This window comes from Pantherophis guttatus, chromosome 4 (genome assembly GCF_059756535.1).
Source record: "Pantherophis guttatus breed Tessera chromosome 4, ASM5975653v1, whole genome shotgun sequence".
NCBI classification, from domain to species: Eukaryota; Metazoa; Chordata; class Lepidosauria; order Squamata; family Colubridae; genus Pantherophis; species Pantherophis guttatus.
The window spans coordinates 51,859,998-51,875,621 of NC_142066.1; the positions used below are offsets into that span (position 1 = coordinate 51,859,998).

A 15,624-nucleotide genomic window follows, 5' to 3' on the forward strand; every position below is an offset into this window, starting at 1 on the left:
TGTTTCAGTAAGAAAATATCTCTGAAATGATGATCAAGAGAGGACAGTTGTCTAGTATATATATTCTGTAAATAAAAATTAATTTTTCCTTGCTTTAGCATATCACTTACCCTGTGGTGGTATGAACTGGGGTTGCCCTTGATTCCAGTTTTGTTCTGTCATAGTCAACTGAGTCATGTCTTGTTCAAGACCATCCAGATTTGCCTCAACAGGTACCTCCCAATTACCAGTCTTTGCTGAAGAAGGTGATGGTATAATATCAGCAGTTTTTAATGGTGCCGGCATCAACCCTGATGGAGGTGGAACTTCATCTGCCAATTTTCCTGTCTCACCTGCTTTGTTCCGACTCCTTCTTGCCCGAGAATAGGATTTTTTTTCCACAGGCTTATCTGGCTGTGTCTGTAGAATATCTGCAGGTGGAGTTTGATTTTCCAAAACAACTTCTTCTTTTTTAACAGGGCTGTTTTGAACAGGTGGTATCTCAGATTTGGGAGAGGGCTCTCTTGCTGGGATTGGATCTGATCGTCTGGCCCGGTAACTGCTCTCAGGCTTTGATTGTTCATTGAAGCGAGGTGCATGCTGACTACTTACATCCACAGCTCGATAACTTGGGCGAGTATCTTTATAGCCACTAGGTTTGGGAAATGCCCTTGGACTGGCCATCCGTCCTGTCCCCGCTGAGTTTCGATTAATGAATGTTCGAGGTGCCACAGAAGTACTGTCTAGACTCTGATGTCGTGGTGGCTTACTTGGTCGTTCACTGGACCAATTGGATTCTCTTTGTGGTGGACTCCCAAATCTAAATGTAGAGGAGATGCTATTGATAAGAAATGAATGTTTTATGTTCAATTCATCATCACAATTGTTCTTCTCTCAAGGTCAGAAAAAAAAAATTCAAGCCCTACAATATTATTCCAAAAAGTACACAGACCCATTTCTACAAATTCACCTTGGTTTGCGCACCCTCCTGGGTTTGATGTCATCAGGATTGTGTGCAGAGCGGATATCATAGCCATAAAGAGCAATTAGCTCTTGTCTGGATTTTGGTGCTTGCTCATCTTCTCGAAATTTATCATGTTCCCACCGTCCCTCATCTTTCCACAATTTACGCTGGCGACCCTTAGGTCTTGTGTACCAAGATAAAGAAAAACAATTAGAATTAGAACAATTGGACTGGTATGTAGAGGTACCAAAAACTTTTGGAGACTGCTGCTCTATACCATAGATATAACAGTGAACTAAAACCAGAACCATTAAAAATATGATTCCACAAGGGAAAATTTAGAACAAAACCAAATCCTTGGCAATTTTTTAATAAAAATTTTTTCATAGATTTCAGAAAGGCCATTATGTTTCTCAAGAAAAAAGATAACTCATCTGGGAAGACTTTATCATGAGAGACAAAAGAAATAGTTGTGTCTATAAATTAATACCTTCTTAGAGCTGTATTCTCCTATTAATGGCTGCCCAAAGTCAATTAATCATCCAATAACCACTAAAAGATTGAGAGTGGGTTCCATAATTTCCTTTAGTTTCAATATTTTACTATATAACCCACAGAATGAGACAAAATTTAAAACCTAAAATGTAATCCTCTTTAGTGGTTTGTGTATCTTTTTCTGTTAGAAGCCAGTTGTGTCCGCAAGTAAAATGTTCCTGCTTATTTATTTACTTCAAATTTACTTCAAATTCTATGAATTCTTTCTACAATGGTTGCCTGCTATTCCTATCACCTACCGGACTTCCTCTTCCTGGGTTTGTCCACGGAGGTCATGCTCAAAGAAAAGACCTTTACGAGGTATGTATGCTGGGTTCTTCCGGTCTTCATCATCATCTAGATGCTTAGGAAGTTTTTTACCCATTTTGTTTTCAACTTGTTCAGTGCTTTCCTAAAATGAGAGAAATCAAACACTCACCGACCTATTGAGAACCCACCAGTATCCCAGAAACCATGGTTTTCTTTACTAAAAATGTGACTGATCAGGTGTTATGATTATGTATACTGGATAGATAAGTGAGTGGGGATTATTATAGGTAGCCCTTGACTTACAGTCGTTTGTTTAGTGACCATTCAAAGTTACAATAGCACTGAAAAAACTGAATTATAACCATTTTTCACTTATGACCATTGCAGCATCCCATGGTCATGTGATCAAAATTCGGATGCTTGGTAACTGCTGTGTATTTATTATTGTTGTAGTGTCCCAGAGTCTTGTGATCATCTTTTCCAACCTTATGACAAACAAGTCAATGGGATAGCCAGATTCACTTAACAACTGTGTTCCTAACTTAACTGCAGCAATTCACATCGTAAAATGGAGCAAAAGTCACAAGTGTCTTTTTAGCAACAGAAATTTGGGGCTCAACTGTGGTTGTACGCTGAGGACTACCTGTACCAAATATAAATCAATCACAACATTTTAAAATATATTTGAAAGTACTAATATGAAAAAAATATTCGTGTAAAAGATAAGAACCAGATTTATAAAGCTAAATCAATAATTGAGTTCATATTTCAATATTATGTTAGAAAATGATAATATGCACAGGGTTATAGATGATGAAATATGTATCACGACAGGAGGAATAATGTGTAGTCAATTAAAACAAGTCCTCTTAAAAAATCTCTACATCTTTGTTTATAGATATTAATGAAAACTATTTCAGCATGATATTTAAGCAATATAGATCATTCTCAACGATGTAATTAAGATTGGGTTTTCTATCACTAAATGATATGATTGTAAAGTATGTCCCATGATTGCATCACTTAGCGATTAAAATCTTGGCAGTTTTCATTGCCACTGTTAACCAAATCCCAGTGGTTAGCTGAGGACACATCCAATCAAAGCCGTCTTGGTCCCTCCCAGCTCTGAGCCTCAGTGAGGTAACTCTCCCCACCAACGTATCTTTTTCTATTTCTGTCCTCTTGGCTCCCTGCACAATGGGCACTCCTTGGTGGCAGTAGCAGAGCCAGCACTAAGGCTGAACCAGAGGTCCAAAGCTTTCAGCAATCTCAGTAAGCCACTACCATCCCTGAGTCTTTATCCCAGCAGTATCAGCGCTACTACCAAATGTCATCTCAAGCCCCATGCACAAAGCCCCAGCTGCCTCCACCACCACCATGCATTCCACCAGCTCTGCAATGCCCAGTCAATATTTGCTGTCTTCTTCTTCCTCCTGCTGAGGCGCACCCAGCTGGCCATATTTGTGGCAGAGAAGGGGAAGAAGATAGGTGGGTGGGGGAGTTGAAACACTCAGCAGTCATAATTGTGGGTGGACTGCCAACCGTGCAAATTTTGAACACATTATCACAAGAGCAGTGCAATAACCATAACTTTAAGAATCAGGCTTCGGTACCTTTCATTCAGTGTGATTCTAACTTCCAATAGTTGCTGAATGAATGGTTGTTAATCAAACACTACTTTTATATTACTCATTTAATTATACATAAAATATGAATTATAATATAAATTGGTAAAAAATGACAAAAGTTGCATTGAACTAAAATGAAAAATGGTGAAAAATAATGAATAAAAATAATAGAGAAATTTGATGAAATACACTGCTCATTATTACTTCTGAGTTTTATTGCTACCACACTAAACCAAGATAGCTGTTCTCTTTTTAGCTGCAAATATCAGAAACACAAAATATTGCTTATAAAATGCTTACAAAACTACTTGCTTAGAATGCAACTCCAAGTGTAAGAGAAAATAATCTACTGAAATGTGATGACTTAAAAATAAAGTTTTTTTCATTCTATGACCATATTTTGCTAAACCATACAAATACATATTTTAATTTCTACTCAAGAAATTAATCAATACTTAAGCTCAAAATTCAGCAAAACATACCTGCCCATCCCCACTCTGCCTTTCACCTGCAACTGTGCCTTTTGACTCTGGTTTCTCATCCCCTTTGTCTGCTTTTGTTCTCAATTCGGTGTCATTTCTGTCCCGCTTTAAGTCCATTTTATTTGTTTCTTCTTCACTGTATTCTCCTTCCTCAGCCTAAAACAAACATCCAATTTGGTTCAATTTAGAAGAAATGGAGAATAACAAATATTTTGCCTATACTTATACTATGTAAGATTGTATGTTATACTGGGTGTAATTTAATACCTTTGTTAATATATGCAGAAATAAAACATACATTCAAAGCATGCATTTTTAGCCCATATACATGCAAGAAACATACTAAATGCTGCAAAGTAAAATATATATATATACTACAGAGAGTATATCCCAAAGGTATCTATTCAAAAGGCCACTGGACTTTGTTTTTCCTTGAAGACGTTTCACTTCTCATCCACAAATCTTTTTCAGTTCTGACTGAATGGTAAAGGATAGAAGGATATTCCATATCCTTCCTTATATTTCTTACAGTTATCTGGTCATTAGTACTCTTTCTGAGAGTCATTGAGGCCACTTTGAGATTTATCTGTGCTCTCAGGATCACCTGAATAATGCAAATCGGTGTGGAACCTTCTTGGAACTGCTGAAATATGAATGACCTGAATGAATGAGGCTCTCCAGACATACAAAGTGTATATAAAAAAGAGCTGAATGGCTTTTCGTGATAAGGAAATAAATATTTCATGCCCTGATTTGTCCAAAGGCACTTACTGAACCAAGTCTCTAAATCTACCTAGCAAGTTAAAAAAAATCCAACAAACTGCTGTGTTACATATTCATGCAAATTATAAAATGATGTGTATGACCTCAACTTACCTCAGAATCCTCAGCACTTTCATAATCAGAGAGAACAGCTAAAAATAAAGAGTTATTTGAGGTGAAAAACATCTTCCAAAATGCAATGTTTTAAAGGCTTAATTCCCATATTTTCTTCCAATCATTTCATTCATACCCTCCAAACCCATTTGCAGCTGTATCACCCATTCCTTTTTGCTCACATATAAAACCTTGTTTTATCTTTGGTTCATCCATCTAATATTGCTTGTTTTGAATATTCCATCTATCACAAATCGTTTTTTCTGTAAAGCATAACAAATACAAAATATTGCTCCTCTGCATCTATTTTAGGGAAAACTACAGCACTAATTTGTTGACTAATACAGTTTTCCTTTTAACATTAAATTCACTTCCAAGAACTCTGCACTAATTTGTTCATCCTTCCCATGGGGGCTATCTCTTCACAGATCCTTATATTTGTTTCATGTTTGTTTTTGAATCCTTTTTAAACTCATTGTCCGTATGTACAAAATGTTGGTCTTCATCATCCATGATCTTTTACAATGTTAATTCCTCCATATTTACTATTTATTGATACCCTGCTCCTTTATTCCATTTTTCTAACTCGCAGTTCAGTATGACTCCAGAACTCTTATGGTTCTCCCTCTCTTAAAAATAATCTTATCTATGAAATTCTTTTTTTTCTCTGCTACTTTTTCCTCTAGATTCTTGCTCATTATGCCTATTAAGATCTAATAACGAAGTCTAACTGGATGGGTGTGCAAACTAGTCTTTTTCCGATGCCAATCATTTTGAATAAAATGCAACTTTCTTTGGCAAAATGCTAAAAAAAGAGGTGGTTACCTAACTACTGGTATCAGTAAACTTGGAATAAGCTAATTATTCTAAGCGCACACAGAAAGAAGGCCATTTGAGAGCCTTTTCCAGGATGTCTGCAAAACGGGGATCGACTCCAAGCTTTCAGTTCCAAGGTCCCTCAGAGCAGAGACAGCTCACCGTGGAGCCAAAAAGAAAGAAGGGGAACTTGAAATGCTGGACCCAGAAGAAAGGTGGAGGGGCAAAGCAACAAAGCAACAGCTTCTGCTGTTCTTGAGAAAAAAAACAAGGCTGCCCAAAGCAAGAATGGGCCAGCACAAAGAACATCACAATGCCACTCATTCCTCTCTTCGGAGTGGACGAATCATTTCAGTATGATTTCAGATGTGAAGATATCACAGAAAGGCTGTTGGCTGCCCTGATAATTTTTTTTAACTATGTGGCAGTTGGAGCAGTGTTATATTGGTTTTTCTGAAATTTTCAGTGGTCTCTGACAGTACTGATCATGGATACTACTGGAATGGCTCAGCGAGTTAGAAACTGGAGCCACAATGTGATTATTTCATTCCTGCCTGCAGAACTATCTAAAATAGCAGTGGAAAGTTTTCAAGAAACTTGTGATGGGACTCTCATATGTTTCCATTTTTTCCTCTCTGTTCAAGTGGGAACATTTACCCAGATAATTGGAATAGAGTGTTATCAGTATTATGATAACATTTACCTTCATCCTTCTTTTCCTGACCTTACAGACAATAACAATTATGCCAAGCTGTAGCTGGTGTCTGAACTGGGAAACACTAGCCTCAGTGATTCATGTCCTTTACAATTATATTATTGCATCGTAACCATCTTGAAGAACTGCAGCCTGCTATGGTAGCTAAACAACAATGTGGAATATTGTGAAATAACAAACCTATGCCCTGATAGTTGATCATATATTGCTTCCACTGCTAACAACAGAAATATTAGACATACAAAAAGACTTATTACCAAAAATGAATGGGTAGAATAAGAAATACTAATTTGCAACAAATATTTTATGATTTTAAAAACATTGCTATGTAATTATTTTGTATTTCTAGCAGCAATCACTACTGTTAAAAGCTACTATAACTTACCATGTCCTTCTATGCCATCTTCACTTTCCTGTTTTAAGAGAGAAAACATTTATCAAAGAAAAAAAAACAGGCAGATGCAAATATGGTACATTAGATTGCTCTAGGAATGTATTTTATAATGAAAATATAAATGAATGAATTTAGCATGGTTATCTTCTAAACAACTGAGTATAATAGTTGCTTTAAGACTGGACATAGTCTTGATGAGATCCAAATTAAGAATTCTCTTGGCTTTGTGCTTCATTAGATGATTTTGTATCAATTATTACTTCTTAGTAACCTAAAAGCCAAACTATTAGGAAACTATTGGAGGAATTATGTATACAGCTTTGAACTTCTGAAGGAATGATTAGCATGTCAATGCAACAAATAATCATACAACTATAACAGAGTTGCATTATCAGGTTATAAATATTAGGAAGTGATTAAAGCTACAGGAAGATTTCCTACTGGGAGTGCAATTCCAATAATTTTCAATGAAAACAATTGTCAGTTAGAAACGTATGGAATGTAATGCCTAATAAAAAAGGATGTCTTTCCCATATGACATTCACTTTATGGGGAAACCAACTTTAAAAATTAGGAAAAAGATGACTTCCGGTGGCTCCGGATTCCCCGAATGGACGCTCCTTCAGGAGCTCCAGCCCCGTAATTCCGTTTGCCGCTAGAGCAGCGAAAATCAGCTGTTCTAGGGGCTTGAAACTCTCCCCCAGGGAAAAAGCGGGAGAGAAGAGCAGAAGGGTCTGGGTAGAGCTCCTCTAGACCCCCAGACTTTTTTTTTAAGCCTGGGGTTTGCAGGGTGAGAGCTCCCTGAAAGCCCTTCAGTGCTCCGGATCCGGGACGATTCTGCTTTAAGCAGAACAAGGGGTCGCGACCACACCAGCAGCGCAATTTTAAGGATTATGAGAAAATTCGAATCTGGACGCTAGCAGAGCAAATCAGGAGAACAGGAAATGCAAGTATCAAACTTTAACTCCGTTTAAAAGAAAAAGCAAAAAAGATGGCGCTTAAGGGCGTTTTAAAATGAAAGTTACAAGTGAAAGTGATCGTTAAAGCTGCAACATTGTAAACGTGACAAGAAAAAGATTTAAAGTGCTAGTGAAATGAAAAAGACTATGGTATTGATTACTTTATACTTCTAAATTGTGTGGAAAATTATTGGATTTATTGACCTGATAGCTGAACAAATTTAAAAATAACTGGATTTTGGGGAAAAAAAAGAAAGAAAATGGCTGGCACCTTTGAAAGTGCTGAAGGACTATTATTACACACACCAGCAAATACACAAATAAGAGCTATAATACATGAAATTTTTGAGTCACATATTACTGCTTTACTGGAAAGTCTTAAAGGTTTTTTTGATGAAAGGTCTCAGGAAGAGGAAACTGTTTTGACTCAAAACATGGAGACAAAGGAAAATATAGTATCATTTCAAGGCTTGTTAGACAGTAGTGAGCTGTTGGAACAAGACGGGGCAGAAACTCAGTTTAATGTGACTGGACAAAAAGGATGCTTTCCAGATCAAGAGGGGAAACCAAAGGAATCTGGAAGAGTTTAATCAGGAGGACTTGAGAGAGATTTATGCGGGTTTCAAATTAAATGAAAGATAAAAACTTTCAAAGAGACATCAACCTCAAATCCAAATTTTAAAATTCTCGAAAATAAAAGCAGGAGGAGGAGCTATGCTGAAGAAGAAAGAATTATCGAAGAAAAAGGACTGGAAAAAATACAGAAAGAAGGGAAGAACTGAAGATTAATCTTTTTGGGGGAGGATTTTGGCAATAGGTTGAGAAGCTTAACTAAATTTGTATTTTTAAAGTTTATTCTAAGGTAATAATATAAAGGAAGTGTGTTATTACAACTGGATCTGGATATAAAAATGATAGCTTCTTAAGAGTTATCGAGGTAAAAATGATAGCTTTTTAAGAGTTATCGAGGTATTAAAATGGTTAATTAAAAATTTGAGGGACACCCTTCTGAAGGGTTTGAAATTTACATTTTGAGAAGTGACTTAATGTCTTATTGATGTATTAAGAGATTTTTAAAATGTTTAACATAAGATTATAGTACTTTAAGAAGGTATATGAGATAAAATGTTTAAAGTTTTAAAATGTCTAATTTTATGAAGGATTAAAGAGGATAAATGTCTAATTTAGAACTTCATTAGGGAGCAATGTTGATTGAGGAAGAAGGACTGGAAAAAATATAGAAATGGTTAATTAAAAATTTAAGGGATAGTTTCCTGAAGGTTTTGAAATTTATATTTTGGGGAATGAACTAAGGTCTTATTGATGTATAAAGAGTTTTTTTAAAATGTTTAATATAGGATTATACTATTTTAAAAAAGAAAGGTGTCTGAGGGATGAAAATGAAATTTATCAATGTTTGTTAATGCTTGTAATATTGTTAAAGCTATTGGATTACATACCAAGAAAAAGGCTCTTATATTCAGGAAGAAAGAATTTAATCTAACTGATTTTGAGAATTTACAAAAGGGAGGTTGATGAATTTGCAAAAGAGGAGTTAAAGAGCATGAGGGAGTTTTAAACTTTGTAGTAGGTTAGTATATTTTAGCTTTTGCTTGATAAATATTATACCCTGTTTTTGCTCTGGGAAGTCGGGGGTGGGTGGGGGGGAGGGTTGGGGGGATAGAATTGTTGAACAGATAAAGGTACAAATATAAAAGTAAATGTGGGGAAAATGTTACAACAAATGAAATGATAATATCAAGATATGATAAATATTGGATGAGTAAGAGAAAAAAAAAGATGTATTCAGATGATACTGATTGAATGATTATATATTGTATGTATGCATGTTTATAAAATAAAAACTTTTTAATAAAAAAAATAGGAAAAAGATATGGAAAAATTGGATGGAAGTGGGGATATTGACGGTGGCTCAATTGAAGATGAGGAATATTAATTTTTAACAAATGTTGTGTTAGAGACAGACACCATCTATCATCTATCAATGGCAATGGCAATATTTACAGCTACAGTATTTGTTAACAGTGTTTGGACCAACAACATTTTCACTCAAGATACAAGAACAACTTGTTAAATCCTTGTTTAACAATCTATTAAATAAAAACCTATTAGTTCTTGTAGATATTTGTCATAAATTTGATATGCAGATGCTGAGAAGTGAATGGAATAGAAGTAGAGGTTCTTATATTGCTTACACAACAGGACAGTATCTTAACTTCTATAGCAAAAATGTCAATGAACCTTAGACTACAATTTATAAAACAAAAAATCATTTGAAATTTAATGGAGTCCAATATTATTTGTATAGAAAAGCACTAAGACAACATTTTGTTAAAGATGTAATAAGGATAATGCTTCTTTAAAATGCATGTTTTTAAAATGTCCTATACTCACTAGGTTTTGGGAAAAAAGTAGATTATATGATTGTGTAAAAAAAGGTAAAATGTTCAGAAGATAATAATCACTTGACTATACATCTAGGCAAACAATTTAACAATGTAAGTGGCCATGTTCTTACTATGGCCAAAAGACTGATATTGCAGCATTGGTAAGATAAAGATATGGCTACATTCACTAAATGGATTGAAGACCTACATGTGCAACCTATCAGAGAATGGCCTAAAGATATTTTATTTCTAATATAATGAGATATGGACTCATTTAAGTATATTAGAAATAGATATAGTTGAACGTTTGTATTAGTATATATAAAACTGAAAGACTTTATTGTTGTGACATGCTGCATTTTATATATTTTTTCACCTTTTCAAATACTTGCTATCAGCTTTTTTCTTTAAGTATGTATTTCCACCATAATTATCTTTGCATATTGTTCTTTTATCTTTTTCAGTTATTTTAAAAGCATTAAATAAATAAATTTCCAGACAGCATCTTTCAAAGATAACTTGATAGGGGAATACTACTTTAAATCACCACATCTTTAATCTTTCAAAGAATAATCCACCACTACAACCCCCACCTCCCCCAAAATTCCAGGGCATAGATTTTTTCATTCTTTCTTGATATTTTGGTTATTTTTCTTATTCTTCAATTTGTTTATATGTGCTTTTTTGACTGCTGTTTAAAACTGAGCCTGATTGTTGTTAGGAGTAATTATTTTGTTATATTGTAAGTAAAGCATCAGGATATTCCAAAAGAAAGAAGCATCTTTTCCTTCCACTTACAGGAAATCCTGCCTGATGAAACATTAGGATAATTTTAACTTCTTCATAAGAACAAGAATATGAATAATTTTCTTTAGGGAAAAAATGTCCCTTGGAGATGATTAGTAATTCTTGGAAAATGTTAGGACCCAAAATTATTATTTAATACATGCAAAATGTCCAGGTACATTTTTAAAAATGAAAACACATTATCAATTTACATGTTCCTGAGACATCTAAGCCTCTATGTGCCTAAAAAACATAAATGTTATCTGTGTCTCTATAAAAACACAAGAGAAGAGATAAAAAGAATGTGTCAATATATTATTTTACAGATTTTACTTTTCTTACAAAAGTATTCACAATGGTACTATAATATTACCATATAATATGCAATACAAAAAAGGTATACCAAGCCTAAATTAAATCTGCAAGATGTGAATGTTAACTCCTAAGTAGTTATACAGTTTTTAATACTATGGAAAGCAGGTTCAGAATGGAAAAACATCATTATACAGAAAACACTGCTACTTGTTAAATGGCAACGTAGGTTTGCTAAATGTAAGTGTAACAGATACATTGTCAAATAATTTCTAATTCCTGCATCTACCAAACAAATTCCTTTATTTGTACAATAGCCCTTTTTCTGACTCTGAACTTTTAATAGGTCTAATAATTTACGAAGAATTATTTCCAAAATAGAATTACATTATCAATTTGGATGGTTAACCTAGCGTATTGCCAGTTTCAAAATATTCAGGACCACATTTTCATGACTTGGTACACAAACCCCACAATGCTTTTTTAAAAAGGCACCTCTGGTGTAAAATACGGCATGCATTCAAACGTCATGGTATTTACCTACTAGACACTCAAGAAGAGTATGTGCAATCTCAAAGAGACTTAAGGAACCAAGTTCAATTTAAATACCCGCAAAATAAAAGGCACCATTACTGAAATTTGCTTTACTACCACCATCCTTTGTCATAGAATAACAGGTACGCACCTTCTGCATACTGTATTATACTGAGAGATACAATTTTGTTTAATGCAGCACGCAAACGGAAGTGGTGGCTATCTACTTCCGAGACGACAGAACGGCTATGGAGAAAACATCGAAAAGAAAACCAAATGCTAGCTTGTTTTTCCCCATCCAAGAGGAACCTGGTGGGCTATTAGTCAGCGACGAATGAAAGGAGTACTCTGCACATGCTCAGAACCACTTTCCCCTCCCCGGCTCTTCCCAACTTTACAGGAGCCGCCCAAGGAGAGGATCGTAATCAAAACCTCCCCGCTATAATATGCAAAGGAAGGCGGGGAGCCGATCATAAGAACTTTCCCGTTCCCTCTTTCCCTTCCGGATCTATCCACTCACACACTCCGAGTCGGCCGGGCTCCCTCCAACCGTCACCGGCGCCTCCACATTTTCAGTACCGGCAGTAGCACCGGCGGTGCTTGCAGGTCCGGCTAAGCCAAAGCGGTGACTGCCGGTGCGCGGGGAAGAAGGTGCGCTTCCAGGCGGCGAATCGGACTCATCCTCTTCGCTGCTATCCTGCGAAGCGCGCTGCCTCCGACGATCCGCCATTTTGACAGGAACCAAAAAGGGAAACAAGAAAAGCGAAACGGTTAGAAGGAGGAGGAAGAGGAAGCAAGGCCCAAAGAGGATGACGGGTAACGAAGGCGGCGTCCCATCATGGAAAGACTACGATTCCCAGCAACCAACGCAGGTTTTTTTTTTTTTTTTTCAAAACTTCTTATTCGTTCACCCAGAACTCTGTGCTTGGATGGCCGAAGCTCTTGACGGAGGGAGAAGGTTGCGCGGAGAAGAAAATTCGCGCCCAATCAAAGGCGATGACATCACGAGAAAGGAGTTCAATAGGCGGGGAAGGTGGGGGGAGGGCGGGAGAACTCCCGGCGACGGTGTCACGTGCTCTCTCTCTCTCTCTCTCTCTCTCTCTCTCTCTCTCTCTCTCTCTCTTTTAAACTGCTGCATGAGAGGTGGAGACGGAAGGTGTCTTGTTGGTCAAAAATAGCATGACGTTTTCCCATTGCAGGGATTACATCATTCCAGTTTTCCTGCAGTGCTGAAATAGTTGAGGCGCAGCAGCCTCCTCTGGAGAAAACAAGATAGCCATTAATATTTAAAAGAATAGCGGCTTATGTAAGGATAAAGTAGCCAGGGAGACAACGCAAAATGCGATCCAGACATTAGGCGATGCGGATATCAACAGTGCTGGCCTTTGTGCATCATTCTGGCAACTCCTATTAACATGACCAAATGCCACGAGGAGGGGGGCTTATCTCCATATTCTGGTCAGGTCTTTCCCACGCTATATTTGATGGCAAAGCCCCTGAGGATGGGAGGAGCCCTGACTAAACAGGTTTCTGAGCTGTTGTTTCTTGCTTCCATTCCACTCTGCCATCTCTTCAGGGATCTTTCTGATCTCTTGAAGCCATCTTAATTCAAAGGCTACTTCATTTTATGGCAAGGAAATTTATAATGTGAAGTGCTTTTTTTTGCCCTGAATATTCCACTGATTAACTTCATTGGGTTGACTCCATTTTATATGATGAGATGGAAGAAAAGTATCCATATCCATTTTCTGCATACTGCATTTTCATACACCTTTATCATTTTTCTCCTCCTTTGTTCTTGTTAAAAACACCAAAATACAGCCTTTCTTTTTAAAGGAAATTTATTTTGTTTTGTTGATTTTCATTGACTTTTTTGTAATTGGCAAATAACTTTATTACAGTTGTACTTAACTAATAATTGTCATTCTTTGGCTATAAAAATATTCAGAACATCAATTTTTCACCTAGGATTTGTGGAGGGAATGGGTTAGGGCCATGATGGTGAACCTATGGCATGCGCACCGGCTAGCTGCTCTATTCCAGGTTACGGCGCACACATGCCAGCTTGTCTTTGTGTGAAGACCAGCTGGTTGGTGCACATGTGCGCAAAGGAACCCAGAAGAGCAGCTGGCTGCTGTCCATGCGCACCAGCCAGCTGCTCTCTTCTGGGCTCTGGTGTGCGCTCCAGTTTCGGCACTCAGTGCCGAAAAGGTTAACCATCACTGGGTTAGGGATTCTTATGTTTATTTGAGGAATATTCATTACAATTATTGACTGTCAAATCTTTAAGGAAGATTGCCACAAAGGAATAGACTTTGGGCTAGTGTCTGTTTTGACCTAATACTGCCTGGAACTGTCTACCTGAGGAAAGAGCAGAGCAGTACCAGCTTCTCAAATCCTGCGGCAGTCATGGGAATACCACAATTGATGACTTCCTTCAACATGGTGGGCTGAGTGACTGTGATTTTTTTTCTCTCTCCTGTAAACAAACAGCTGATTATGCCATCAAATGACCCGCTATTTGGCGGTCCGTTCCCCAGATTTGAACGGGAGCAACTAGGGAGATGACCCTCAGATAATTATGTACCTGCTGGGGGGAGGGATCTTGACAATCACAATTTTCAGTAGAAGCTATCAGAGGGTCAGGTTTTCCATCTTTTCCTTCCAGCTGTTTGTTATATTTAAGCATGCTTTGGTTTTAACTGCAGTTTAAAGTGTTCTTTACTTTTTTATTTATATATTTAGCTGTTAATTGACTGATTGAATGCTGACATTCTACAATCCCTTGGTGTTTTTACTGTTTGAGTTTTAAATCACTTTCACTTTTGCTGTAAGGAAGTCAATGGCAAGAGGATTTATCCCTGGGTGATGAAAATCAGCCAATTTTTACTACAAGGATTCTATATTTCACCATTTTTAAAAGCTTTGGTCTTATTTTAACTTTTGATGGAAAATTTCTTTTTTTTCTAACTACTTTTTATTGTGGGAAATTTTATCTCCATTTTTTTCTGTGATTGTTCAGTTATAGTACCTTTACTTCTCTAATCTTCAAGATTGAAACTGCTTGCACTTTTGTCGTGAATGCTCAACTACAAAAGAATTTTGGACTATATTAAAATGTAAATGTGAACATAAATAACAATAAAGGATTTGAATACAATATATTATATATTTTTTACACTGTCTACAAAAAGAGATAAACCCCTTTGGGATGCCTTTAAAATGCTTTTCAACTTACAAACTCTAATTGAAAACTTGGATAAAAAGTTTGATAAATTAAAAACAATGTGAAAGCAACCCCAGGATAACAGCCAGTTACAATAACAGCTGGACTAGACTTACAGTCAAATGTATTGGAATCTAGTATTTTGCTGGCAGATATGAAGGAAAAGGAGTCTGGCTTGAGAATTTCAGGCTTGGTGGATAAGATTAAAAGAGGCACGAGTATAAAAGATTGAGATGATAGAACTGATGAGTGATGGACTGGATTTTCTTAAAATGGATAGAATTTGGAGTGTGTATTTATGTTTAATCAGAAAGCATTTGACAAGTGTTTTTATTTACAGAGAAGTTTTCTGAACAATGCATACTGTGGAGATACTTAAAACAGAGACTTATGACTCTGGGGAATGAGATGCAATTGTTAGGAAAGATCCCTATAAAAATCTTAAGGAAAAGTTTTATTATTAAGAATAAAATGAAGATATTTGATTCTGGACAGATCAGAGATAAGGGCTGTGATAATCTGTGGTTGTAGACTTTCTATGAGTTAAATACAATAATAGATTGTTATTGAAGGATTTTGAGGGTTAACTTTGCTGGTAACAGGTTTACCTTTTAACAGTGCCGTAGCAGGGGTGAAATCCAACTGGTTCTGACAGATTATGGAGAACCAGTGGCAGAAATTTTGAACAGTTCGGAGAACCGGCAAATACCACCTCTGACTGGCCCAAGAGGGGGGTGAGAA

General features: G+C 36.5%; 1 protein-coding gene across 2 annotated transcripts in view; it reads right to left on the reverse strand.

Annotated features, from left to right (window-relative positions):
- Positions 1 to 14,824, reverse strand: part of CASC3 (CASC3 exon junction complex subunit) — a 28,851-nt gene extending 14,027 nt beyond the window's left edge. The window contains exons 1-7 of one of the 2 annotated variants that reach the window (XM_034415785.3): positions 12,178 to 14,824; positions 6,650 to 6,677; positions 4,734 to 4,771; positions 3,858 to 4,013; positions 1,738 to 1,889; positions 950 to 1,126; positions 111 to 817 (exon numbers count right to left, since the gene is read on the reverse strand). In XM_034415785.3, the coding sequence (XP_034271676.2) occupies positions 111 to 817; positions 950 to 1,126; positions 1,738 to 1,889; positions 3,858 to 4,013; positions 4,734 to 4,771; positions 6,650 to 6,677; positions 12,178 to 12,387 (1,468 nt within the window). In that variant the 5' untranslated portion in view covers positions 12,388 to 14,824. The remainder of the gene's footprint in view (positions 1 to 110; positions 818 to 949; positions 1,127 to 1,737; positions 1,890 to 3,857; positions 4,014 to 4,733; positions 4,772 to 6,649; positions 6,678 to 12,177) is intronic. The other variant, XM_034415787.3, reaches the window with a different exon arrangement.
- Between the last annotated feature and the right edge of the window lie 800 nt (positions 14,825 to 15,624).